At 41.5% G+C, this 27,904-nt stretch overlaps 1 protein-coding gene across 2 annotated transcripts in view; it reads left to right on the top strand.

Annotated features, from left to right (window-relative positions):
- The window catches only part of PHACTR3 (phosphatase and actin regulator 3), a 109,128-nt gene that overhangs the window by 51,737 nt on the left and 29,487 nt on the right, over nt 1-27,904 (top strand). The window contains exons 2-7 of one of the 2 annotated variants that reach the window (XM_034066881.1): nt 7,245-7,406; nt 8,308-8,385; nt 12,581-12,763; nt 18,490-18,693; nt 22,207-22,468; nt 23,426-23,673. In XM_034066881.1, the coding sequence (XP_033922772.1) occupies nt 7,245-7,406; nt 8,308-8,385; nt 12,581-12,763; nt 18,490-18,693; nt 22,207-22,468; nt 23,426-23,673 (1,137 nt within the window). Of the gene's footprint in view, nt 1-7,244; nt 7,407-8,307; nt 8,386-12,580; nt 12,764-18,489; nt 18,694-22,203; nt 22,469-23,425; nt 23,674-27,904 lie in introns of both variants that reach the window. The other variant, XM_034066880.1, reaches the window with a different exon arrangement.

Raw genomic sequence — 27,904 nt, 5'->3', positions numbered from 1 at the left:
GATCGACAAGGCTTGATGCACAGTCTGGCTTCTGGCCCTCTGCAGAGGCAGTGCTCATTTGACTTCATTTGGATAGATTTTTGGTGACTCTCTGGAGATGCTGTGCTGTCTGCTGCCTGAGCAAGCTCACGCTGGGGGAGAAGCATGCAAATGTCAAGTTTCCCCTCTCCAAAGAAGATATTGCACAGGCTCAGGTAACTGAATTAACTGCGCTTATACAGCAATCCTTCATTAGTCTAAATTTCTTACTGTTATTTAGTTCTTCCTTACAAAGGTAAAGCATGTTGTGGGTTCATTTATGCAAACACAGAAAAACTTATTTTGTTACTGAATTTTTACTGTCACACTGTGCATTGTAAAGCACAGGAAGTGCTATCGGGACTTGACACAATGATCCAAAAGCATGAAAGGTTCCTGATTAATTTCTTTACACCCTGGTTCATACTATGGTAATGCTGTTAGGTGATACGGCAACTTCCTGAAGGAACATTTTCTGGAAGAAATCACAAATCTCAAGCATATAAAGAGTATTTTTATCTAAGAGATTTAGCTGGAGTTGCTGCTTCCCTGCTCTCTTTCCTTTGATAACTATAATCTGTTTCCCTGTTAATTTCATCTAAATCTGGTTTTAAAATCCAAATACTTTGAAGGGAGGCTCAGCATGACAGAATGGAAATAAACTTCCCTAGCAAGAACAGCCCCCTCCTGCCACCCACAAATTATGTTTTAGGTTGTTGTGTTTTTTTCTCCTTCAATTAAAGAAAAACGTTAAATCATAATTTAATGTACTAAAGAGCAGTGGAAATTATAGAACAAGGATACATGGCAAACATTTGAGTATGAAGTGAAAATAGAAGCTCAGGCTTTGGAGACCACATGAGGTAGAAAGAAAAGCACAGTAACTTGCATTTTCATGCAGAGAATTATAAAAACCTAATCAGAATTCATACCACCCAGCTAAAGGAAAGGTAATACAGCTCAAGAACAGCCTGTGCTTGGTGGAAGCTGAACCTAGAGTTGTTTTGGGGTATACTGCTCATAAAGGACTCTATTCCCTTTTGTCATTAAGTCATTTCTCTTAGTGTTTTCACCCTGCCTTCATGTTATCTCTATGAGTCCAAAGTCTGCACAAATTTACAGTGCCAGATTTTTCCCCCTAAGGTGACTCATTTCATGTGGATGAACCTGGCCCACTGTCCATCTGCTTCTTATGAGTTTAAACTATTAGGTGAGATGAAATCCATGGTGGGAAATGATGGATATTAAAGGTTACAATTTTGAGAACAGAGGGATAAGAATTCAAACCATTTTTACCTACACTATTGACCATAAGAAACCTAAACATTGGTATAGGTACATATCTGAATTTACATCTCAATCCTGTAATTTTCCCATTTTTTTTTCAATATTTTTCTGATGTAACAATATGATGTGTGTGTCAGAGCACAAATCTATGCCACATTACATAAATTAGTTTATGGTTACACTAAGTAACATACTACAGGCACCTTGCCTTTTCTAGGTAACTGTTAGGAGCTAGGTTTTCTGTTTTACAAAGGACTCTCTAAATATTTCCAATCCAACCCAAAACAGTACTGAAATATTTCCAGCTCCAAATACAAAGTATTTCAAAAATCAAATACATTTGTGTTCATCAAAAGCTTTTTTTTCTAATTTCTCATTTTAATTTCTAATTTCTAACAGTCATTCAAAATACTGTGTGTTCAAAAAACTGAAATGGAAACTTAAACTGGAACATTCCACTACAATTTTCTTTCAAAAAGAGTCAAGAAACAGAGCATCCCTGCAGAAATGCAGTTGACAGAAAACATTTTTAAACCAAGGAAGAGCTCCATCACAGGAAACATCTAACTAGTGCAATAAAAAAAGCTTTTGAGTTTGAGTTCTACTTCTCTGGAGCAAAACAGAAGCATTCAAAGGCTCCTAGACACAAACAATTTACCCCTACCCTGCAGATTCAATCATTGTGATCAGTTTGTCCTCTTTCAGGATGCTGAAAGAGAGAGAAAAGGGCTTTGGTCCTGCTGCCAATTCTCCTTCCCAAAGCTCAGGGTAGTCCTTATTCCATACCCAAGACAATCTTTTCTTTCTTCTTTTCTCTGCAGTTTTTCCTCACTAGATAAGTACCACCCCATCTGTATAGAGCAACTTTGCAGAGAAGTGCTATTTATTAGCTTACCTCACACATGGCTTTGCATGACTGAGGACTGAGCAGTACCAGACATGAATGCTTTCACAGCTCAGCTCTAGCTCTCACATCCTCCTTACTGTCCTTGTTAGGAGTAGGCAATAATTCTAGGCAGCAATGAAAGTTAGTAGTACTAAAGGCACCTCTCTCCCAAAAGCCAAAAAGGTCATTTTGATTCCTCTCACTGTCAATACCCTCTAGAGTGGACCAGAGGGAACCTTTATTCCTTTTTTAACTCAGTATCTGAGTTGCACAGACAGATGCAATGACAATAAAGGGGAAAACATGCAGAGCTGCATTACAAACTAATTCATCAGGAAACAGAGCACGCTTGCCTTACAGATTTGCCTGCAGCTCTTGTCTGCTGTGTTATTTTTAAACTGCCTGCAGGTTGCAGATTTTTCAGTGGTCCTTCTCCAACCAGTGTACCAAGAGGATTGAGCAAGGCACAACTTCTATTACTGTGAATTTAAGTTACCAAAATCCCCAGCACATTAAAATTCAGCATCTTTCATCTTCCCATAAACTCCTTGCTGCAATTCACATATTCACACAAGAGCATCCCAAATCTCTTAAAGCCTCCCTCCATGGCAAGGTCAGTATAACTCGGCTCTGCATACCTGATGTTCCCAACTGCCATACATCAGCCTGCAGAATGCAGCTCGCAGTTGCTATAATCAGTAACAGAAGCATCAAACCTCTTGGTCCTCATGAGCAATCCAAGAAAACAGACCCAACTGATTAAACCCAATGCTCAAATTGTGCACAAATTGTGATCACTCAGACATGATCACCTCAGCACCAAGACCATCTGCTGTACAAATGAAGGCTACGTGCAGGCACAGGGCACTCTTCCATCACACATCCAGGACATGAATTTCACAGCAAACCTGCCCCACTCCTTGGGGGAAGCTGGACAAAACAGCCAGAATTTGACATCTGTATACGGAAGAGCTTCTGTGTGCAGAAAAACTTCACAATCCACGCACAGTTCCTACAGAGCAGGCATTAACAGGAAGTCTATTTATGTCACCACAGTATTCTAAAGAAGCAAGCAATAGGGCATTTGTCAGAAGCACTGATCACCACAACCACTCCTGATGTAAACAAGAGCTGCAGATGCCCAGACTTTCTGAGGGGTCATACCCTGCAGCCAAATGTAATGAATATTGTGGTTTATTTCCTTCCTCTTTGTTGCTGGTTTATTCCACAGCTCAGAGCAGTACTGTAGAGCAATATCCACCAGGTCAGAACCTCTCCCCTTACCTAGTTTGGGATGTCTCAGACATCAAACCATTCACATTGTTGAGCATTTTTAGGAGCTCTAGAAGTTACCCCACTAGCTGTAAGAAGCTCTTGCCCAGCATCTTCAGCAGGTGCACAGCCACATCAATTTCCACCCCTTTGACACACACAGAGCAGTTGACAGCTGTGTGATAGATGAGGAGTTTGGTTTGGATCTGGAGCTCCAGCACAGAAGCCTTTGGCCTCTAGGGTACAGCAGGGACGTGAAAGTAATTCCAATATAAACAGCCACCAAGCTTCTGTCAGATCAAAATCCTCTGGCCCCCCACAGGGCTAACAACTATTTCCATGTGGGACAGCATGGGGCCAACTCTGTCTCAGCAGTGACGGCCACACAGAACCTGGCCTCCCTATGTTGGGTAGGGTGATGTTGCTGTGCTGTGGGTTAAGCTTGTGCTCGATTGACCCTGAATAATGACTGTCCCTCTTCCTTCTCCATTTACACAGCTGGTTAAGCTGCTGCTCATTTCTCCCTGCTGATTTGGAGAGTCTTGATTCGGCTCTTGGCTGTTTATATTTTGCAGACATTGTCTATGTGATTGCACGGCCTGGCCCCAGGCTGTCAGGATCTGGGAGGAATAACCGCAGTATTGCACAGAGCAGTTACCATCATTAAAATATTGACTGCAGATTACAAAAATGTGCTGAATGTTTCACAGAGTGGTTGGAGAGTCGGCAAGTCTTGGCAGCTTGTTGGCTTCAGGAACTGGCTGATATTTAGACACTCCTTCTCCTTTGGTATTCATTGCTGTACGTGGGAACTGCTTTTTGTGCTGTCAACTTCTTATCTCCCAAGCAGCCAACCCACAACCAAGGAAAAAGGATAATGAACTGACTGGAAATGAGGAGCTCTAAGGACTTTCTTGCGATTCTTATTGCCAGTGAGACCACTTCCTTGTTATTTATGACTTCAGGACGTCTGTTTTACTGAGTCTCTATTTTTATTTGTGTCCATCTCTCCAAATGCACAGTGTAGGAACTGCATATGGTGAGAATATATCAGGTGATAAAACCATTTGCTTAAGAACTGTCTGTACCATATGAGAAGCATTAATAAAGTTTAAAAGACCAAGAAAAACTCCACCAGAGAATTTGTTTTAGCTACTATTCCTTCTTTGACATTTGATTTCTATCTGTATTTCACCTGTAACCAAAGTCTAAGACATAAAATCCTTACATTTCCACAACTAAGAGGGCAGAAGGGGATGGGAGAAACCCAGTTGACAGGGCTGGTAGAAACCACAGAAGCACTCATCACTACAGAGCACTCAGGGAATTCGTAGTGCCTTTTCGGTATCTCCCCTTTCTCTTTCTCAGGGGAATATCTGTGATAATAAAGTGTTAGAGACACACAGGTTTGGGATTGAATGGCTTATTGGTTCTGTCTACATCCCCTGCTATCTGGCCAAAAAAGATAAAATGATCTCATGCCACCAGTGTTAAACAAAACATGTGGATGATGCCTAAACCATTTTGCAGACACCTATACCCTGAATGAAATGTGGTAGGAACAGTAACTTGCCAAGGTACTACTTTAAATCATCTTCTTACTTAATTTTCACTTACATGCCTGAGAAATTCATGGAATGGTAGAGTAGCAGTGCAGCCTCACAGCAAGGACTGTGATGGCTCAGCTGAGACTGTCCTATTCCACTGTAGCTTCCAGGGACAAGGGTCTGATTTACAGTCTGATTTACAGCTCCTTTGAGACAAGCTAATTTTGTGAACATTTCCATTCCCATTCAAAGTATGTCACAAGAAATGACCAAATGCTATTTTCTGAGGCTTCTATTACAGCTTTAAAGAAATCATAATGGCAAATTAATAGCAGATCTACTCTGCTATTTTCCATTCTCATTGCCATCTCTGGCAATCAAGAATAGCTCTATTATTCAAAGCTTGTTTCTGCAATACTTCTCATTTCTGAACACGCAGTTAGGAAATGAGTGTGATATCTTGACACTCCAGCTGTGGTCTGTAGGCTACTGCCCTTCTTCTGTGCTAGGCTCATTGCTCGTTTCTGCTCTCTATATTGACCTCCAAACCATAAATCATAAATATCACCTTAGGTAGACACTATTCTTTCAAAGGCAAAACTTACTTTTACATACACTTTAAAACTTGTTTAAAGTAAACCCAGGGATAAATTCCATGGAACGAGACAAATGATGTCCTAAATTCAGTACATTGAAGGAGAAATTTACTGGGCAGGTACAGTGCAGGGAGGGAATTGGTACAGTCTTTTCTCTGTTCTGATGGTTCACGTAGCCAAGTTTTTAGTTTGTCTCCACTGAATGATTCACATTTATTATCAGCATTTTCAAAATTAAATGGAAGAGGAGGAATGCTTTCATTCCCCTGCTGTGTTTAATAATCTTCCAAAAATTGTTTCCTGTTTACTTGGAAATTCCCACCTCCATGCTGCAATTTAAGCATTTTCACCCTGATCACTTGAAAACAAAGCCTAGAAGATGCCATACAGTTTTTATCTTGCAATCATACAGCAATTTGTGATATACGTTGTTGCTCCAGTGAGAAATTACTTGGGAATGTACATGTACATAGCTCCACTTTGATTATTTAAGTCGTAACTGATTATGGAAAAAACCACAAACTGCCATTGAGATTTTATTCATGTAGCATGTCTGATGCCTGATGGCAGCTTCTCTTGTAACAATCACTGTGCTGCTCAAATACAAATCTCAGTAGAGACATCAATAGCCTCATTTATGGAACTGTGCTACTTTCTTTCATGGTACTGGCTAGCAAACAACTGTGAATAGTCACTATGTATTGTTTTGTGCAAGAAAAACTTATAATGTGTTTTCAAGATAAAATATTAAGAACGCCTAAATTGCTTTTCAAATTGAAGCATTATCTGTGAATTTCTGTGGGTTGGCTGGAGAAAAAGGGAAAGAATTTTCCCTTTAGCTTCCTCAAGGAATACATTTGCACAACAGCTCTAAGATTTTACTTATGTACCATGTATCAAACAGACTATTCTTATGTAAAAGATTTGCATGAGCTCACACCAGTCAGTATGCTCTGTGTTAACTTATGTGAATAAAGTTCATTTAAAAGGCAGCAATATCCTGTGGCCTGAGAGCAGAACTGGAAGCTGGGAATCCAGAAGGGACCTGAGCTTTCTCACACTTGCTCGCAGCTTTGCAGAAAGGTCTAAATTTTTCTAAATGAACATTACATTTACATGATTAACTGGAGCCACATGGGCCTGATTTACAGATGTGTTAAATTTCTACTGCTTCTGTGAAAGCTGTTGGGAGATCTCAGCTCTCCATGTTTCAGAAAGCTGTAACTCAGTTACACATAGCCCTTGGGAGGAAGAGTACCATGCATGGGCAAAAGTAGGAAAGTGATGGAATAAAGCATAAGGTGTACAAATTCAGCACATCCTCTTCTCTGTGGGCCTGATTAATCCATGAGGGATGGCAGCAGTGGAGATAATACTGAAATATTTGGCATCCAGACAGGTACTGTGTAAGGGCTGAATGAAGAGAGCAGATGGTAGGAAGCACCGGGCTGGCATAGTGATGTTGAACATCTCTCAGCCTGACTACTGGCTCCAGCAATGCAGAGACTTTCAGACTCTTACATTGCTTATCTCGGTGACTAGACTAAATGAACTGGTGAGCCTCCATTTGCCTCCCCTTTTGAAGCCTCTGCTGAAGTTTTTTATCTAACAGCTGGCTTTCCTCTCTTCCCCTCTTAGATGAGATGGAGCAGTCCCCTGCAGTGCGTTCTGACTACTTGGTCTCAGGGATTCGAACTCCACCAGTGAGGAGGAACAGCAAGCTGGCAACACTGGGCAGGATCTTCAAACCATGGAAGTGGAGGAAAAAGAAAAATGAGAAGCTAAAGCAGACATCTGCAGGTAGGGTAAGAACAGGAGAGTGACGCTGCACACAGCAAAGCCAAGCTTGGGTGAGATTGGCTTACATAGGAAGTGTTAACAGTAGCTTAATCTAAACCTAATTCACAGATTTCAGCATGTTACAGATTAATAATACTTAAGGCTAGAAAGAGTCCATATAGGCTGACTTCCTCTATAATGTGATACAGTATATTTAGAAGCAAAGGTCAAACTACAAGAATAATGAAGCCCAAGGCTCAATACAAGCTGCTTTTCATGGGCTGTCCTTTCACTAAAATAGGCTACATTTATGGCCCTAAGTATCATCACCCCTTTTATCTGAGGTAAGAAGAGTATATAGGTTGCAGTAACATTATGGAAAGTGACAGGAGGGAGCTACAGCATGTAAAATATGTTCCCTCAAGCAGTTGTCTCTGCAGTTGAAGGAGCCCAGCACACAGCACTGCATCTTCTCACTAGTTTCCAGGGATGTCCCAGGAGATCAGGAAGGAGACAAATTCATTGTCTTTTCCTAAGGTAGGATAGTGCAATTCCCTTCACTTGCCCCTGTATACCATGGAGTGTCAGAGTAAAGGACACTGCTTCCTGATGCAGCTTCAGCGTGCCAAATCAAACAGCATGAAGGCTTTAATATCCCCATTACTTTTCACTCAGTGTGATCAGACAGTGGGTTAGATCACAAATCGCAGCTCTACATGTGTGTGATTTTACAACTGTTTTAATAAAGGAAAAGGCACAAACAGACTGATCAGTCCATGCTCCCCAAAACAAAATCCTTGCTCTTTTTTCCAAGCACACAGTAGTTGAGATGAGGAATTTTTTCCACATTGCCTCTTCCTCACTCCATTATATGAGTACTCTGTTGTTAACTGGTGCTGTGTTATGCTACTACTTTGTGCAGTGCTGGAGAAGAAGATGACAGCACGACAAGGTCGGGATGAGCTCATTAAGAAAGGTCTTCTGGAGATGATGGAACAAGGTAAGTAAAACTGCTTCATTATTTTTATTGGATTTTTTTTCAGGAAACACATAGTTGCGAAAGGAAAACCTTCAATCTGAACGGAGAGGAATGTTTAGTATCTGAGTTAAACATGTCTATCTTCCAATTCCTCCCTGATGCAATCAATCCATTTGGTTTAACTTTTGATGGTTTATCATCTTGAATGCAACACCATCTTTGCCTGATTTATACATGTTGCAAGCTGAGCTGCCAGAAAGTCAGCTAAAGCTGGTATAAATATAAACTTAAACGTACAGATGCATTCAGCTAACATGTACAACTCATGAATCCTAATCTCATAAAATGATACTAATCTGATGTTTTCAGCTGTCTTTCTGGTAAACCAAGTTTGTGACAAAACATATTACCATTCTGCCTGGTTTTCATTCACGCAGAAGCATTTCAAAGTGTCATTTTAAAGCTTTCCTGAGTACAAATCAGTTTGAGCAGAAGTCACTGAATGAAAGATGATAAAGTGTCACAAACAGGCACAAAGGGCTCTGGCTCCTTATACCCCACAGCCCTGACAGATCATAAAATCATAGAATAGTTAGGGTTGGAAAAGACCTTAAGATCATCCTACTTCCAACCCCCCTGCCATGGGCAGGGACACCTCACACTAAACCATGCCATGCAAGGCTTCGTCCAACCTGGCCTTGAACACTGCCAGGGATGGAGCATTCACAGCTTCCCTGGGCAACCCATTCCAGTGCTCACCACCCTAACAACAATCAAGAGAGAGAGATCTGGGTGACTATTCTGAATGATCAAGCGAGCTGCCAGTGCTATGGACAACATCCCAATTGCCATTTCCATCTAAACAGAGAAATGCTGTAGAAATTCCTCTTTACTTTGAAAACTTCATAGCAGAAAGTATGGTCATGAAGGAAGACTGGCCTTTTGAGTTTGACCAATCTGATAGATAGAAATTATGTTCTTTGAAACTAATAATTGAGTTTCTTTGTATAAAACAAACGCCATGACTATAAATAGCCTGTGAGACAATACTCAGTGATGCTATGCTGGAGTGTAACCGAGCAACTGAAGTGTCAGAAAAAGAGCATTTGAAGCATGATTTTTTTTCATTGTTATAAAACAAGTTTCATATTGGTTTATTAGAGATATTTTAATATTAGCTTTATGTTAAAATAAAAAAAAATATTAAACCATCTTCTTACTCTAAAATGGAAGCTTTTAGAAAGCTCATTTTAACTGTTGTCTATTGAACTCTTTGTGTCTCTCATATTTCTAGATAACTGTTTGCCTTATTAGCATTTCAGCACTATTGGATAGAAAAATACACCTCATTTCTGCTAGAAGTATGCAAGCTCCCCATATTCCATTCATTTAAAGAAAGGAACTCTATAATGAAACTCCATAGAGCACATTAAAAGTCAATAATACTGAATCAATAAGTTTCTTGCTGCCTAAGGATCTGGGAGGAAAACAGATGTTCCTAAATTGCAATATCATTTTAATAAAATTTAAATAGTTTAAATAAATACATATAGTCCAGTGAGGAGTGATGATAAGCTGTGCTTTTAAAAAGGGCATTTGCAAACAGACCGCTTTACCTGCCTGCAATAAAGTTGCATAGAGCTCCTATAAACATCAAACCTTTGAGTAACACCCTGATGCTTAGAAAGAAAAGAATGGCCAACAGCCAGCTGAAGGACACTGTAGCTGCCTGCAAGTTATTTTTCTTTACAGAGTGTAGTGAATCTCCAGGGCTATTTTATTATATTATTAGTAGAAGCAGCGTATTAACTGGAATAAAAAATTGACCCACATAATTCTCAGTGATTAGTGCCCTACTTGGACTGAATTGAAGTGACAGCAGTTTCAAGGCTAAATCCTCATTTTGCAGTAAATTGCAACTGTCAAAGCGGCACTACTGTGCTAAAAGACTACAGTCAAATCCCAAAATCCCTCTGTTTCACCAGGGTCTATTCCACTTCCAAGCACCTGATTCCTGCTGGCTTTCATACATACTCCAAAAACTGTGATGCAGTTGCAGTCCAAGAAACCTCCAGAGCAGCTTCATGCATTTACAACAGCTGGGTCACACTCCAGTTCATAGCACAGGGTCTGTCAAGCAGGATTTTGAGTTGAACCGTTTGGCTCAGAGCAAACCAGAAAGCTAGTGCAGACTCTGCACCAATCTGTGAGCAGCCCAGGGTGAAACTGCAGCATCCTTGCTTTGGTGATGAGTCATCTGGACAGGTCACGTCACCCTTTCTCCTCACATAACCCCAAAGCCTGGCTGCCCAGACACACCACATTGGCACAGCTGGGAGGGACCAGCTCTGCTCACATGGGGCAAATGCCAACCTGCCCCTTGAGAACTCCTGAACCTGGAATACAGTTTCACTCTAGGGAACCAACTTGCACGCTAAGAGGTTACAGGCTGCAAGGTTTAGCATATCATGGGATTCATTCCCAATAAAATTACAGCTCTACTTGTTCTGATTACTTTACAATACTTTGATGATGCTGCTACTTTCCTTACCAGTGGATCTAAGGTCTGTGCTTTCTGCTGTCCCCAGACAACCTCTAAAATACAGTGTTGGGACCCACTGCCAATCAAAGCAGCACACAAACTTTGATCTAAGTAGAAACTGATAATTTCTGAGCAGCAGCATCTCTGTAGTAAGTCTCAGATGCTCCTCAACAGAAATTCTTGAACAAGGCTGGTTTTTGCCTGTCATTACTTCGTTAGTCATTACACTTTCCATCGCAGGGATATGAAGGAACTTGTATCTCAGACTGCAGTTTTGCTGTAGCACTGCTGCCAGCAGCTTGCCCTTCTGAGGATGTGGGCAGTGTGTGAAGTAGAGTTACCTTGAAAGTATTTAGGGTGTTTCCCCCAGTATTTCTCCTCATTGTGAGCATTAAACTAGTCAGACATAACCAAGAGATAAGGGCTGCCTGTCAAATAGTTCAGGCAGCTGTTAATGCACCCATGATTATATATAGGCTGCCTTCACAATGAGCTGAAATGTAGGCAATGAACTTTTTCCCCCTCCCCTTTCCTGTATCATAGCAACTGTGCTACTGCAAGGACTATTTTAAGAACAGTAACTTTTCACCAAACGTGATTATGAAGCAGACTGAGTGAGCTCAGCGTACAAAAATACTGCAGCCCTTCCGCAGCATCTCTGGGCCAAAATCTGATACCCTTACCTAAAAGCTCAATAAATTACCCCGCAGATTATCCAAATAGTATTAAAAAGGGGTAGCTATGAATGCTAGCTATTTTAAATCAATGTTTAAGGAACTTGTCATGATATCATTGCAAGAAAACATAAGCCCTGTCAGGAGCTTCCCGAAGGGAGTGTCTGGTGCTGAAAAATACAAGTGAGGAGGTCAGGAGTGGACAACAGACATGTCCATCAGCATGGAGCCTGGCTACAGTGGAAAGTAATTGCTTGCTTTGGTTTGCACCAGTGATGTAGATCTTGCAAATTCTGAGAGAGTCATGAATTAAAGGATAGTTTGTATTCTGAGGACTCTTGCCTGAATAGGAGAATACTAGAAAAGCTTCAGTCATCAAGATGCGTACAGCTGCAGGGATCACTGGCACAAAAATCTTTCAGAGTAAGCAAAGGGAGCAGTTTCTAGGTCTGCACAAGAAAGGATTTGAATTTCTGATCAGCTCAATCACACAGGACACGCTTTTCAAAACTGAGTAACTAAAACTATGTTCAAAACCTACAGCTTGGTAGGATATACTAGCAGCATTGTCTCTGATAAGGCTCCAGCATTACTGCTGGGGCAGCTGGATGGCAGTGTGTCATTCACAGAGCCTGACACCACTCAGCCATGTCAGACCAACCTGGGAAGACACTGCACCATGAAATCTGCTTGTGCAAGTAATTCCCTTCTCCCAGAAGGAGCAGTGCACAGTAGCCAGTTGCCCAGGCTACTTGATGCCCACAGGAAAAGCTCTCCTGTTGAGAAAACCGTGTGGATATTAGCATCCAGATGGCTGGTCTCCACAAGTTTTGCATTACAGGTGTTATTAACACTGTTAGAGATCAGGTGCTGCTTTAAGACAAATCTCAATCACCTGAGCACTAGCAGCTTTGACACTCACTCTTCACAAGCGTATAACAGTGAGTTTCAGCTTTCACTGCTCATGGTCTAGTTACAAATAAATTATTTCATATTTTAGATACTGAAGGCAAAGCCTGCACTGGTGATGATGCGACGAGAGCACCACAGAGTGACCCTCCAGCTCCTGCATGCCAGGCACTTGCCTCTGAAGAGGTGCAGCAAGACGGTATAGCAGCAGCCACGACAACTGTGCCCTCGTTTGGTGAGGAGCTGCATTTAGATGAGCTGAAAGAAGATGCAGGTATTGGATATACAATGTTTTCAAAAAGCTATAAAATATTTTAAAAATATCTCTGCTAAGTCAAATACATTAGTGCATTGAAGGCTCAGAGCACCTGGTTCAGCTCAGCCCATACAAGGTTATCAATCAGTAGTTAAAACTAGTGATTTGAGACTGCTACTAAACTGAGGGGCCACACAAAGTTTGGCATAATGGGATTAGTTTGATAATGAGACTATCCAGTCTTGGCATGGTGCCCCTTTGGTATTAGCAGTGACTGCTGAGAAGATGAAACAAGCTTCTCAAAAACATTTCTTAAACTTTTGTGCCAATCCTGAAATGGTTTGTCCTGGCTTATGAAAACAATGTCAACACACAGCTCATGCTGTCTGTACCATCACCCTGTCCACAATATGCTGCAAATAACAGTGAAGCTCAATACCAGGAGCACAGGTAAGCTAATCAAAACTCCCTTCATACAACTGTGCTCCAGCAGAACTCATCCATGCCAGCAGTTCCTTAGGACCAGAACAGCCAGGTGCCATCCAGCAGCTAAAGGGTTTCTATTTGCTTCCTGATAATCAAGGAATGCAAAGCTGCAGAGGTAACATTTGATCCTAGTTTGTGAGGAGTGCCATGTCATGATTATAGATCTCCCTGCCCTCTGATCAATCTTTACACCAAATCCATTTGCTCTGGTTGCCTTTTCTTCTCCAACCCACCCCTTATGCCCTGATTTCTTTGGGATCCTCTTGCTTTCACCAAGCTCACCCCTACCCACTGTGGTTTGCTGAACAATGCTGCCTGCTTACACCATCAGTCATCTTCAGCTGCTCAGAAGGGAAACCGTTTTTTGAAGCATTTTCCGTTTCTTTGCATTATCCTTTCCCACTTCCTTTTCCTCCTGCCCCTTCCATCCCTATGACTCATGCAATTTTGTTCCTTTTTGCTTTCATACAATACTGCTCTTCTGGTCCATTGGTAGCTCCACTCCACTCTGAATTGCTTTGACAACAGAAACTCTTCTGTCTCCCCAAAAACACCTCTCCTCATGCTTGCCCATCACAAGGGTTTGGTTTTTTTTTTATAAGCTTAACACCACCATTCTGTCATCCATCACCTTCTTAATTTCAACTACTTGTGTTATTTCATCATGAAATATCCCAAAGCGCAGTACGTGGGCTTCTAAAGATGTATCCTCTTTTTTTGCCTCTTAGAGCAAAGAAATAGATGATTGGACATAGTCTCTATTAATACATGCCCTTAATCTTTCTCTTTAAACTCTATGGCTGTGTTTGGTTTTGCATCACCCTAAAAACTGAGGCAAAACCCATTCAGAGTCTATTGCTAAGTTCATTATCATGTTGAGCCTTTCATAATATTTGTCCTTGGGCTCAATCCAGGCCCAGTGCAGGAGGCGTCTTTTCACAAATTCATATGAATATTTGACCAGCTAGAAATGAATTTATTTGCTGCATACCCAATATGGCATACTTCATCCTGAAGATGTGGGATGAAGGTCAGGGAGGGGAAGAGGAGGAAAACAAGGAAATATTTGTAGAGTTCATGTTTGGTTAATACACAGCAAAAGAAGAGCCTAGGCAGAAAGAGGGTGGTTTTTCCCACCTAAATTAGCCAAAGGGCTTGGGAGCAGTCCCAAGGGGAGGGTTTCTACCTAGCAGTGAGATGGCATTTTGACAAGTGCACTCCATGAATAATTAGCTCCTCCAGCAAGGAGTCTATGCCGAGCACTTGGAATATGTTCAGCAGGATAATATTCTCTCTGCAGTATGAAATCTATTAATAGGTTTGTGTACTCAAGACTTAGGTCTGCCTCCAGATCGAGCCAAACGTGCTGTTGTTACCAGAAACCACAGAAAAAAAAAAACAGAAGGAAACCATTCTTTGCAGGGAATGTAAAATGGGCATTCCTCGGACAAGAGTGCACAACTCCAGTTTGGTTTTATGATACACTCTCAGAACAAGACAGTTCAGAATCAGAAAGACCTATTTGACTGAGGCAGAGTGTGCTCCAGATCCACCTCTGTAGGAAAGGTCCCAATACAGATGCTCCTCCACATCCATGCTGAACAGCACTTCATGTCACTGATTTCAGCGAAGTTACTGACAGAAGAAAGTATTGCTCCACTCAGGGGAATGCACTCAAATCTGACTAATTTTCCTATCAAGCTACTAATGTCTACTGAAGCTCTTGATCTTTCTGTAATGTAACCTATTAGTGACTTTATTTTTCTCTTCCTCTATTCCATATTTTTTCTTCTATGCAATAGGCACGAAATACAGAGTGTTGTCAGCCTGGAACAAAGCATTTTGCTAGAAGTATATTTAAAAGAAAATTACTTCTTCCTATAATTCAGGCATATAACACTTATGTCAACTTTCCTGTCAAGCCAAATTTCATAATAATTCCTGGTAATGATGCATATTTATTCTACTTTCATGTCTTTTTTGAATGCTAAATACTCATTCCTCCTCTTCTAGGCACACTCATTAATCTGTTTGTCAACAAATTAAATGCTATTATCTTGCAATGCTATTGTTTCCAACTGCCTAAGTGCTCTGGTGCCTCCCCATGCACTCTGAACATGAGGATACTGAACGTTCATTAATAGAGTTTATATTCCAAACAAGACATAAAACTGAGCCAAGAAAAACTTTGTGACATGGCAGTTGTGGGTGCTCACTGCTGTGAACTTTTAGGAGATGCCCTAAAATGGTTTGGAGGAAAGGTGCTTTGTCTGGATAATCCAGAATGCTAGGAGGACTGGCATTTGCCATTTATCCAGCCCAAGCAGTATGGACCACTGTTATGCTCTGCACTGGTGAGACCCTACCTGGAGTTCTGTGTCCAGCCCTAGAGTCCTCAGCACAGGAAAGTTGTGGACCTGATGGACTGATTCCAGAGGAGCCACAAAAGTGCTGCATGGACTGAAGCACCTCTGCTGTGGAGACAGCCTGAGAGAGCTGGGCTTGTTCAGCCTGGAAAAGAGAAGGCTTATGGAAGACCTTTAGAGTACTTAAAGGAGCTTATAAGAAAGATGGAGATGACCTTTTTAGCATGGCCTGTTGTGATAGGGCAAGGGTTAATGGTTTTAAACTAAAAGAGGGGAGATTTAGACTGTCTATAAGGTAGAATTTTTTTATAATGAAGGTGAAACAGTGGCACAGGTTGCCCAGAGAGGTGGCAGATGGCCCATCCCTGGCAACATTCAAGGTCAGACTGGATAGGGCTTTGAGAAACCTGGCCTAGTTGAAGATGTCCCTCCTCATTGCAGAGGGGGTTGACTAAATGACCTTTAAAGATTCCTTCCAAAACAATGTATTCTATGATTCTGTGCTGAGAAGAGGCTTAAACACTGATCTTCCCACTTGGATAGGTGCTTCACCTGCTAGGGTAGGAAAAATAACCCTCATGGTTATTACTGAGCCTGTTGTCACTGGAAATGCAGTTTGCGGAAAGCCTGGCCATGGCTGGGGTCCTGGATCAGAGTCAGCATCCAGAATCTCTGTGGGTATGACCAGGCAGAGATCAGGATGTGTAACAGAGTGGGAAAGTCAAATTGTGAGGAACTGTGTGAGTTTAAGCACTAACAGAGTCAGATGATATTTGAGCAGAATTCAAGGATGCTAATCCTGAGCTTCACTGAAATCCTACCTATGTCCTGCTTCAGCTTCATGCCTTTCCGAGTCTACTCGCATGTGCCCTCATCACAGCCAGGTCAATTTGATGAACTACTCAGTGACTCAGCCTGCACTAACTTTAAGAGCTAAGTGCTTTTACCATCTTTTAGGATGAGCCACTGCTTCATTATCTCTTTGGTGACTGAAGTTTTTCTTAAGTACTTCACTAATTCTATTTTCCCCACTAGCTGCTGAGATCCAATGGCAAATCTTTTTCATGGCTTTTCTTGGCTCTCAGCTTTAACCTCAGGAAAGACTCAACTGTTCTCGAGTCAGATACAGTAAGAGGAGATTAGAATGCAAGCTGAAGTCATGTATTAAATAAGACAAAAATTAAACTGTAAAAATAAATGTGTGTTATTTGGTGGTTTTCTATGATGGGGCTACGGAACTGATGGACAAGGATAGGGCAGTTGATGTCATCTACCTGGACTTGTGCAAAGCGTTCGACACTGTCCCACACAACATCCTTGTCTCTAAATTGGAAAGACATCAGTTTGATAGGTGGACCACTTGGTGGATAAAGAACTGGCTGGATGGCCACATGCAAAGAGTTGTAGTCAATGGCTCAATGTCCAGCTGGAGACCAGTAACGAGTGGTGTCCCTCAAGGATCAGTGTTGGGACCGGTCTTGTTCAACATCTTTGTCGGTGACATGGACAGTGGGATTGAGTGTGGCCTCAGCAAGTTTGCCAATGACACCAAGCTGTGTGGTTCGGTTGATGCGCTGGAGGGAAGGAATGCCATCCAGAGGGACCCTGACACACTTGTGAGGTGGGCTGATGCCAACCTCATGAAGTTTAACCATGACAAGTGCAAGTTCCTACACCTGGGTCAGAGCAATCCCAGGCACAGCTACAGGTTGGGCAGAGAAGAGATTGAGAGCAGCCCTGTGGAGAAGGACTTGGGGGTGTTGGTCAATGAGAAAATGAACATGAGCCAGCAGTGTGCACTCACAGCTCAGAAAGCCAACTGTATTCTGGGCTGCATCAAAAGGAACTTGACCAGCAGGTCAAAGGAGGTGATCTTGCCCCTCTACTCTGCTCTCGTGAGACCTCAACTTGGAGTATTGTGTGCAGTTCTGGTGTCCTCAACATAAAAAGGACATAGAACTGTTGGAACAAGTCCAGAGGAGGGCCATGAGGATGATCAGGGGACTGGAGCACCTCCCATATGAAGACAGGCTGAGAAAGTTGAGGCTGTTCAGCCTGGAGAAGAGAAGGCTGCGTGGAGACATCACAGCAGCCTTCCAGTATCTGAAGGGGGCCTACAAGGATGCTGGGGAGGGACTCTTCATTAGGGACTGTAGTGAGAGGACAACGGGTAACAGGTTAAAACTTTAACAGTGGAGGTTTTGATTGGATATAAGGAAGAAATTCTTTACTGTTAGGGTGGTGAGGTACTGGAATGGGTTGCCCAGGGAGGTTGTGAATGCTCCATCCCTGGCAGTGTTCAAGGCCAGGTTGGACGAAGCCTTGCATGGCATGGTTTAGTGTGAGGTGTCCCTGCCCATGGCAGGGGGGGTTGGAAATATATGATCTTAAGGTCCTTTCCAACCCTAACTATTCTACGAATCTATGTTTCTATAAACAACTGGAAAGTCAGCTTTTGTGTAGTATTCCTGATTTGATACTCTTTGCCCTTTGGATGTGTTTTCATAGCATAGAAGAGTACTCACTCAGTAACTGTGCCACTGCAGCTGCATGCTGTAAGAAAATTCATTGCAGTTCTCAAAACTTGCTTTGCCTTGCTGTCTTCATTATTAACAAAGAAAAATAGCGAAAGGGAAAAAGGCTTTAGGGAAGTAAAGGAAGCTCAGCATTTTTCTCAGTAACATCAAAATTAACATTTCTTCAATATACTCATCCATTTTATTATTCACCTGCCTCAGCCAGTTGGCTATTTCACACAGTAATTGTTTTCACTATGGAAGAGAAGTGTTTCTGTGTGCCATGTGTTCTGTTTTCCTGAGTGCTCCTGGCATTGGCCCCCAGCCTATCATCATTAACTTCATGTTCCATTAATTTTACTCATCTTCCTACCAGCCAAGAAACCTTCAGCACCCACAGAAGAATTAGAAGATGCCAGCCTGCCAGCATCTGAAGACAGTCCACAAGCCTTACTTGTATCTGAATCCACAGATTCCCCCCAGAAACAGATGGAAAGAAACCCAGCACAGCTTCCTAGCCCTCCGCTGCTCCCAGCGCCACTGCCGAAGGCAATCTCCAAAATCACAAAAAGTGGAACAGGTGAGTCATTACTGGTCAATAAAGACTTTCCCATCCTTTCTGTGTTGTTCACCTACACAGCACAATGTATCATTTTTTTCTCACACCCTTTTTGAAGCCTATTGCCACAAGCTGCTGTGAATCAGGCTACTTCTATCAAGTGAACAGAACACTAACAATTCCCATGAACTAAGTGGTCCAGTTGCCTGATAATAACACACTGATCTATATACTTCACATATCCATCTGAATCTCTCGAGGGATTATTTGTTGTGAGTCTATTGCACTAAACACATGTAAAACAAATCAAGTCAACTGCAAACATCTGCTGAATCAGATGCTCATATTGATATGCCACAAAACACAAGGAAGAGTTAAATGTTTTCATTACCTAGACTCCTGCTGGATAACAGTACAACAGCCAAAATCAAGTTCAAGTCAATAGGTTCCATAGAGGTTTCTGTCTGAAGGGTTTGGTCTTTAGGGTAGGTCTAAACTCGAGCTATGAAATCTCATCTAGTTACCCAGAACACACCTAAGTGACACATGTGGGTCCCACAAAGCAATCCTTCATGCCAGATTTCATGAAATGCTTCAAGAGCAATTCCTCTGGGCCTGATTTTCTAATGTATTGCCAATGTTGTTGGATCTTCCAACACTCTGGCACTGCAGAAAGGGTGTTAAAATGAGTATGATTTTAGTTTGTTCCAATTTTAGGGCCCCTACATATGGTAAAAGCAGTTAAAAGGGCCTTATTGCAATTATAATCAGGTCCTTACGTCAAAATGTCAGACCTCTTGGGTATTTAGACTTTAAAATTACAGCCATTATCTCAACCCTCATTTGCATCCACACTCATGTACTGACACAATAAATTGGGTTTTTCAAACAATACAAATACAATACAAACAAACAATAACAGGGTTTTCAAAGTCACCAGGAAATAAAATATCAGAAGGTCATTGTGATCTGACCACTAGGGTTCATAGAAAATATCAGGGATTAGGTATTTTTTGAGGAAAATTACTAGTATTTGTTGCTTCATGGAAAATATCCATATTTTTTCCATGCTTAAAAGTTGTAGGACCTTAAGTGGGAGCTGGATTTAAAATCGTATCAGAATGCTCCTTGGGAGCTGCTGTTCAGATCACTTCAACATTCTGTGCTATCGGGCAAGCTCTAGCCTGTCCCTTCCACCTTGCAATGTGAACAGGCTGAGGCTGAAAAGCAATTTTGTGTTTAGTTTTTGCCCCCTTAACAATGTTAGAGATGCTGTTAGAGGAGTAAGAAATAAGCCAAGCACCAATTAATCAGAGAGGGGGAAGAGGGCAAGGTGCCAAGACATCACTTTGCAAGATTATTCACTGAGCAGCTGTCATCAGGACAAATAAGGTGTGATCTAAGGAAATTCTCAATATGGGCTCAAGATGCAATGAAGCCTTTGACCTGTTCCAGGAAAAAGCCAATATAAAGATAAAATAAAGTCTCCTCCCATACTGTGTCAGGGTTGAGCTGAACCCAGGGTTCTTGCTCTGAGAAAACTGTGCAGCAGCATAAACTGACTTATGGTGGGTTGTTTTTGGGTTTTTTTTTTTTGTTTGTTTTGGGTTTCTTTTTCGTCTCCTCAGGCCATGATTCAATGGGCAATGACTGACCATAAATGTCCTCTGTGCATCTCCACAGTAGCATATAATCAAAATCCCCTTGAGTGCCGAAACCCGTATTTGCTCAGCAGAGGTTGGCTGTCTCTGGGCTACAGCAGCCATCCTGGTCAGCACAGAAGAAACTCTGGGGTGGGAAGGTGGCTCATTGCCAACACTACATGTTGGGCACCAAGAGTAGAAGAAATGTGCTTGTGCTTTCAGACACTTCAGGTTTTAAAAAGAGTGACTTTTGGATTAGCTTGTCCAGTGCCTCCTGGATGCACAGAGAGATGAATGAAGCTCTGGCCATTGATTTGGGTTCAGGTTGGAGGGAGACAAAGGTGCAAAAACACCTTTTGAAAAAAAAGTTAAAAAAAAAAATTAGACCTTGCTTAGCATAAGGGAGAAGATTTTATTGTGGATGCAACTCTCCTTGAAGGATGCTGACTTGGTCACCCCACAGATATGAAATACAAACCAGTCTTAGTGTTGTCATTCTCAAATGTCTGATTTTGGCTATGGCTACAGGAGCTCTTCTTCCTACTTGTGCTTTTGCTACTGTCCTCAGTAATTCTGCCGCACAGCCTCCTTGGCCTGCTCTGTTTGCAGCACTGCCCTCATGGAGCTGGACCAGATTTCCAGCAGTGAACTTAGGAAAAGACATGTATTAGGAACCATTATGCAGGATGCTGGGGCTGAGAGGAAATATTTAATAACTGATGTTAATACTCAAACGTACGTTTGTATATCAGTTTTCTAGTAAGTAGTTTTTCCTGCTAATAGGAACCAAGGCATTTTACACGGGTATTTCAGCATAGTCCTGGCCTGAGCAGAAGTTTTTCTCTGCTATGAATCTCAAAAGTAAGTGAAAAAAGTAAAAATTAGCTGTGAAATCAAGTTTGCACAACAGCTGTTCGTGTCAGTTTAAATTCCTGTTTTAAACACCAGGTGGCAACAAGAGAAAAGAAATACTCTTGTATGGAGCACCCAAACACTGCCTTTTTACACCAAGACTGAGCTACTGGTGTAAACAGCGCTGTATGCCAAAGCCTTTGGCTGGAGATGTAGGGGAAAGGGGAAAAGAACTGCACAACAGGAAAACTAATCAGCATCTTTTTCAGGCCAGATGTTCACTTATTTTAAGAGTGTGAAACTACCCAATTTACAACCAGGGAAATGTCACCTGTGTTTTGGACTCGGGTGCTAGAGAAAGGTATATATCAAAGTCTAAGTTCCAATAAAATGCTCAGATTGCATAAAAAATATGAGTATGGGGGTAAAAAAATTAGATGCCCCCCCTTTTCCTTTTTCATCTTAGTGCTCAATACCACATATTTCCTTCAGATTTCATTTGCCAAGTTTTGTTATGCAAATATTATCCTCGTATGATAATGATTTTGGCATTTCCTCAGCTGGCATGTGAAAGCCAGTGGTCCAAGATGTGCAGCAATCAGAGAAGCAGATAATAGACACTGGTACATTTTGTCCTGACTGAGAACCACAGTGCATAAATTTTTATACACTCTTGCCAGGGTTCAGCAGCGAAAGTGCTAGATTGGGAACCTACTGCAGCACAAGCCATTGGTGATTAGGAGGAACAGTGCTGGCACTCAAAAATTCAGTGGTCAGTTGGGGAAAGGGAGAATCTGATAAAAGTGGGAAAGACAGGAAATGGGTGAGACATCTGTTTTGCTAGATGAAAGATTTGGATCTGTATTGTATGAGCCTTTTGAACTGGGAGAGTTACTCAGCTTAACCACTTACCTCCTAGCTGGAACAAACATGACCATTTCATCTGTTCAACAGACCAAATTAATTTCAGTGCAAACTCTGTGTGTCAAAAAGTAAGAAGCATTGCACAACCTCTTACCCTCTTGTGTTTTGACAGCAGGAAGTGAAATAGATGACCCTGCCATGAAATCTCCTCCTTCTACCATCCTGAAGAATTATGTCATTGTTGGTTCCTCCCAAATCTCAGGACAAGCTGCCCTCTTCCACCCCTCTGGCCAGAAAAGTTCAGATCCCCATGTCAGAGGACAGGTAACAACACCAACCGGTTCCCCTCACCTGGCTGCCGTCCACCTGCCTTTACCTCCCAGCAGAGTCATTGAAGAACTCCACAGGGCTCTGGCCACCAAACACCGGCAGGACAGGTACCTACAGCCTCTTGGCTATAAGGGTGCATGAGGAGAGCCATTCCACTAAACCATTTTTCTTGGTAAATGTTCCTACCCTGTTATTAGCATTTTATTTACTCCTACAGCTTGAGTTTGCCTTCCTCCTGATGTCACTACTTTGAACATCCATCCCCGATCCAGGTGCTTAATTTGGTAGTTACCTCCAAAACACATTCTTCCTTTATAAGAAGGTTACTGTGACATGGAAGTAGGTTTTCAAACAGCTAGAATAATGTGATAAACCTTGACCTATTGCAAAAGAAAATCTCCCCACAAGATAGCAAATTAGAGCAGGTAAGGCATATTCTGCTCTAAATATGAGCATTTTTCATGTGGCAAATGCTACTATTTCAGTATATGTCTCTTGGCTTATATATGAGCACATACAGTATCCATTTTTAATACAAATGCTTGTGTGGGAGTATGTTGAGCCCTTTGTCTGGTTTTCCTTAGAAGCCCTCCTGTATATTAGAGACCAGAGATAACCTTTTCCATTCCAGCTTTGGAGCTAAGTTGGTAACATTTCTTAATTCCATAACAGCTATTTCCATGGGGAACAAATTCATACAATATTATTTCCAGGCCCCATTAAACCTTTGTCATGAGCTTAACAGGTCAGTAATATTTCATGCCATGTATGTTTTACATTAGAATGATGTGCTGTGTGGTTTTTCTTAATCAGTACAGTATAGCATGTGGCTATATATCAAAGAAATTTGCTAGCACCCTTCCATACCTTATTTTTATGATAGAGACAGGAAGGCAGATCTGCAGGAGCCATTCTCAAAACAGTCTTGAGAATGCCATTCATGTTGTCCCATGTTGAATTCTCTGCCCTGGCCTTTTTAATTTACAAGGCATTCTGCTCATTCTCATGTAATGAAAAATTCCTGCCATGGCAATAAAACTGGGCTGTGCACCTTCCACCCACAGCTTCCATGGAAAAGAAAGCAAAGGCTCTCCAAAAAAAAGAGTTGATGTCCGTCCATCCAGAACATCTAGCATTGAGCGCAACAAAGAAAAGGAGAACTCCCTGAGTTACAGCAGTGATTCAGAAAATAAGCGGAACTCGGTGAAAGAGTCGGATGAGAACAAAGAAAACATGATCATGAACTCAGAGCTCAAGGAAGACTCTGTTTTTTATCAGGATGAGGAAGTTTTGAATGACTCCATTATTTCTGGTAAGAAAAGTCACTTCTCAGATTAGTATTAATAAGTCATATTAGACTGTTTCAGCCTAATAGAATGCCCCATAAGATACTGAGCAGTGTAAATTCCTCTATTGTCACATCACCTTTGTCAAGGAATCCTGCTGAAAAGCTGAAGTTAAATGTGAATCATGGTGATTGTGATCTTGTTTGTCTCGGTGTATACTGCACACTAAGCTGACATTTAGGGTTATGTCAATGTATCAGTATGCTCCACCCCTTCAGTTACGTGCCTTTGTACTACTATATATGAATGGCAGCACTTGCAGACTCATCTCACCATCAGTAGGCAAAACTTTTTGTACACCCGGTGCCAATGCTGTGGATGGTTTAGAAACATCCCATTTTACAACTATTATTCCACTGCAGTGATGGTACAGCAAAAAAGAAGACATAGTGAATGTAGGAAGGACAAACATCCAGAGAAAAGATCTTAAAGCAGAAAGCTATTCCCTATTTGGTCCTTTTTATCCTTTCTCAAGACGTATGTGGAATGTACTAATAATCCTGAGCAAAGAGAGCAAACAAAGGTGGTTTATCATTTGATAAAGAGGACACAGATATTAATGCAATCCCTTTTTCCATGCAAAACACTTTCCAGCTTCAGCAAAACTAATTTTTAGGAAGAATTTTCTTTCATTTCTTTGTTTGTTGCTATGCAGCCTTTTTCCTTGTCATTTATCTCACTTTTTCGCATTCAAGTCTTTTAACATCTAAACTTCAGCATCTGCATGAAGATGACTGTTCCATACACCCCCTAAACTTACCCAAGTCATTACAAGGCTTAAGCTTTATCAATAAGATCGTTTTACTTTACATGGCTTAAGATCATTGTGGACTGTCTTGTTCTTGCTGGTTATAAATGTGCATTTACATAACGCCTAATTCTTTGTACAAGTCTGGTGCTTGCTCTGCTGGTGTTTAAGTTCAGGCACGTTGTAGGTGCAAGACAAAACCTCAGGGCACACAAAGTTCCACTATTTGATGTCTGTGGATGGGTACTGGGCAGGCTGGGCAACACAGCTGCTTAAACCATGGAAGTCCCCCAACAGCTTTGGGGATGTGGTCACTGCCCATTTACTCACAAGCTTGGACATAAGCAAGTTATTTCTCGTCTTGACACTGGGTGGCACTGCTTGTGCCAGCATTCATTCAAATGTACCTGTTAACATTTCAGAGAGGAATGAGAGCTAGTGACAAGTGACAGGGATAGCACCAGAACAATTCCCTGAAAAGATCCATATTCTTTCTCGTTCTAAAAAATCTGGGCTGGCTTGAGAGGCAGGAGGTGAAACTACCCATTAATCCAAAGCTGCTTTACAAATAGTGTCCTGCTTTAGTATGTCATCAACTTTGCCATTGCCACTGAGATGCAGAACAGTGCAACAGCCCTGTGGTTATGCGGAGGTTGGTGCAGACAACTCTGGAAAAAGCGAGGAATTGTACCTTGGCTTTCCATTAGCACCTTCCTCAATAAATCATTCTCTGAAACCTCTAAAAACACCAGCCAAGACAGTAGTCTTGTGCACAAGCTTAAAAAAATAATGTAACTAGCACATAGCCCACAACTGATAACTACTTGCAAGCAAGGTCTTCCCATCAGCATGCTGTATTAGGTTTTGTCTGTTGTTTGGTAGAAAGAACAGTAAACATACAGGAAATTCAATTAAACCAGGAACTTCAGTCAGGAACCTTCTAACCAAGCATGAAAAAGGTGTGAATTTTCATAACATTTATTGGTGACCAGGCTGAGCTGCCATAAACCATGAAACAAGCCACAGGCAAGATCCTGCTGAGATAGTTTGGTCATGGGGCAGATCAGCACTGAATTTGCCTTTCTGACTAGGAAAAAATGACTCTTAGGAAAAGAATAGTTAAACAAGGGTATTTGCAAGTTCACTTTCTACTGAGATTGTTATCAGGAAGAAATTTGCCTCAGAGTGCTGAAAACTGGCTGTGGAAAATTAATTTGTGGCTTTTTTTTCTCTTTGTTCTCTGGTTTTGGTTTATTTACTAGTTTATTAATTCTGAAACCTCAAATTTGGGTTTCTGCAGCAGGTGGAAAAACAGAAGTGGCCATCATTGGGCTCATCAAGATGAAACCAGATGAATTACACAGTGGTTCCCAGCATGTCTTCCTGATGGGGGGGAACATCATCCCCTACTTTCATTTTGTGGGGCAGGTATTATTTTTCAGCAATTAACCCAATTGCTCAGGCCTGGGGAACAGCTCCTTAGACTTGCAGATCAGTTTAATCCAGATCTCTTGCATTTTTATTTGGTGAAATACCCTAAAGATTAATCAGTGCCCAGTGCATATGGACCATGGGAGTGGTTATAGCATAAGCCTTTTAGAAATCCAGACATCTGGATGAAGTGAACACAGCTTATCCTGAGTCAGTTATATGCTCTCCACTCCTCTAATACCACAGCAGGATTTGGGTTAAAGTTGAGATGTTTTCAGATATGATTTGTGTTTTTAATTTCACAAAGTAGTAGACTCTTTGTAAATGCACAGCAGAGCAGCCTGGGAGCAGTCAAGACTCTGAAGAGCAGCTTTATTTTACTTTGTCTCAAGCAAAGTCTTTCATTGTCCCCTTTCACTTTGAAATAGAAGCCTCAAGGGCACACACTGAGCTAGCTTTAGCCAGTCCCTCCACATCAGCGTCAAAACATGACTTCTTGAAAAAAGGTCCAGTCTTTTAACTGCAGAACATTGGGTTCAGCTGGCCTTCATCTCATAGATGAGGGAAGTAGAAAATGAGCTTGGACCTCATGTGAGCAAATCATCACTGGGATTCTCCCACAATTCAAAGATCAGGTATAATATAGTATGGCAAGAATCAGGTATAATCAGGTATGGTATGGTAAGAAATTTTACAGCAGCCTAAAGGGAGTAGGGGTAGTCCTGCATGCTCCTACCTTCACTGTCATCAGTGGATGAGAAAATAACTGTTTAAGGTGCATCTCCAAACAAAAAGTGTTTATTACACATGTAGAGCTCTCTTATTCTTTCTAAGCAGTTCTGGTCACATATCTATGCATGTGCATATCTGTTGCTGTCAGTGCAGCCAAGATGCACTGAACTGTCTGCAATGCACTATGCAAATGGCAAGCACATGGGTGGTAACACTATCATCTTCTGGAGCCATTGGGCTCAATGTGCATGTGCAGCCTTCTCTGCAGCAATCTCCTGACATGACCAAATTCCTCTTACCAACACATTAAACTTTCCAGGTGAAAATGAGAACACGTTCAGAGATACCTGGGAGTTTGCCAGCCCCAGGTGTTTCAGATTGTTTCCAGAAGGAATATTGTTGGTTTCTGAGCTGTATGGATCTAGCAATGCAAGCACCCACTCTGCACCTACTCCCAGTGTGGTGGAGGCTTGAAAAACCTTGACAGAATCCCAAGTCTGTGGCTTCATGAGCCAAATGTTTCTGATGGAGTCATATATTCAGTTAGCAGAAGGCTGTGTGCGACATCAGCCAAATCATTTAACTTCTCTACCCATCTGTTAAATGTATACCTACTACTACACAGAGGGCTGCGTGGTTTAATTTAATTAATGTTTGCAACAGACTTTGAAAGCATTAGAGGAAGGTGATAAATGAGGGCACAGCTTTATACTTTAAGTGGGGTTTTGAGCCAAGATTGGTTTCTAAAAAGTTTAATTTTGAACTACTGCAACTGCTATAGATTTGCTCCTGCCCACACAAGGACACCATAACTACTTTCTGCCCTGATCTTCCCAAGATATATACGTAGACATGGTGTAGACTCCTCCCCCTGGCATAAAGAAATTTGAGATCAACAGTGATGATAATAATAATAACAACAACAGCAGAAATAGTAATAATAATAATGTAGGTGCACAGATCCCTAGCAAATAAAACCACAATATTTGGGAATGAGAATCTATTTAGGATTTAGAATCTTGCCAACCTCCAGAGCATTCTTCAAAAATAGACTTTAATCCTATCTCAAATGCCAAACAAAAATACGAATTAAATATAATTTTCTTTAAAAATTATGTGACCTTTTCTGGAAAAGGTGAAGCATTAAATTAAAACCCTTTAAAGTAAAAGAGAACCAAAACAAAATAACCTCTTATTGCACACTGCCCTCCCAAGACGAAGCAAATACAAAGGCTTAACTGTAAATCCTGTGTACCCTTACAGTACCCTAAACCCCATCTGACTGA

The sequence above is a fragment of the Melopsittacus undulatus genome, chromosome 10 (assembly GCF_012275295.1).
Source record: "Melopsittacus undulatus isolate bMelUnd1 chromosome 10, bMelUnd1.mat.Z, whole genome shotgun sequence".
NCBI classification, from domain to species: Eukaryota; Metazoa; Chordata; class Aves; order Psittaciformes; family Psittaculidae; genus Melopsittacus; species Melopsittacus undulatus.
The sequence above is the reverse complement of the archived record's forward strand: the minus strand, read 5'-3'. Positions and strand labels throughout refer to the sequence as shown.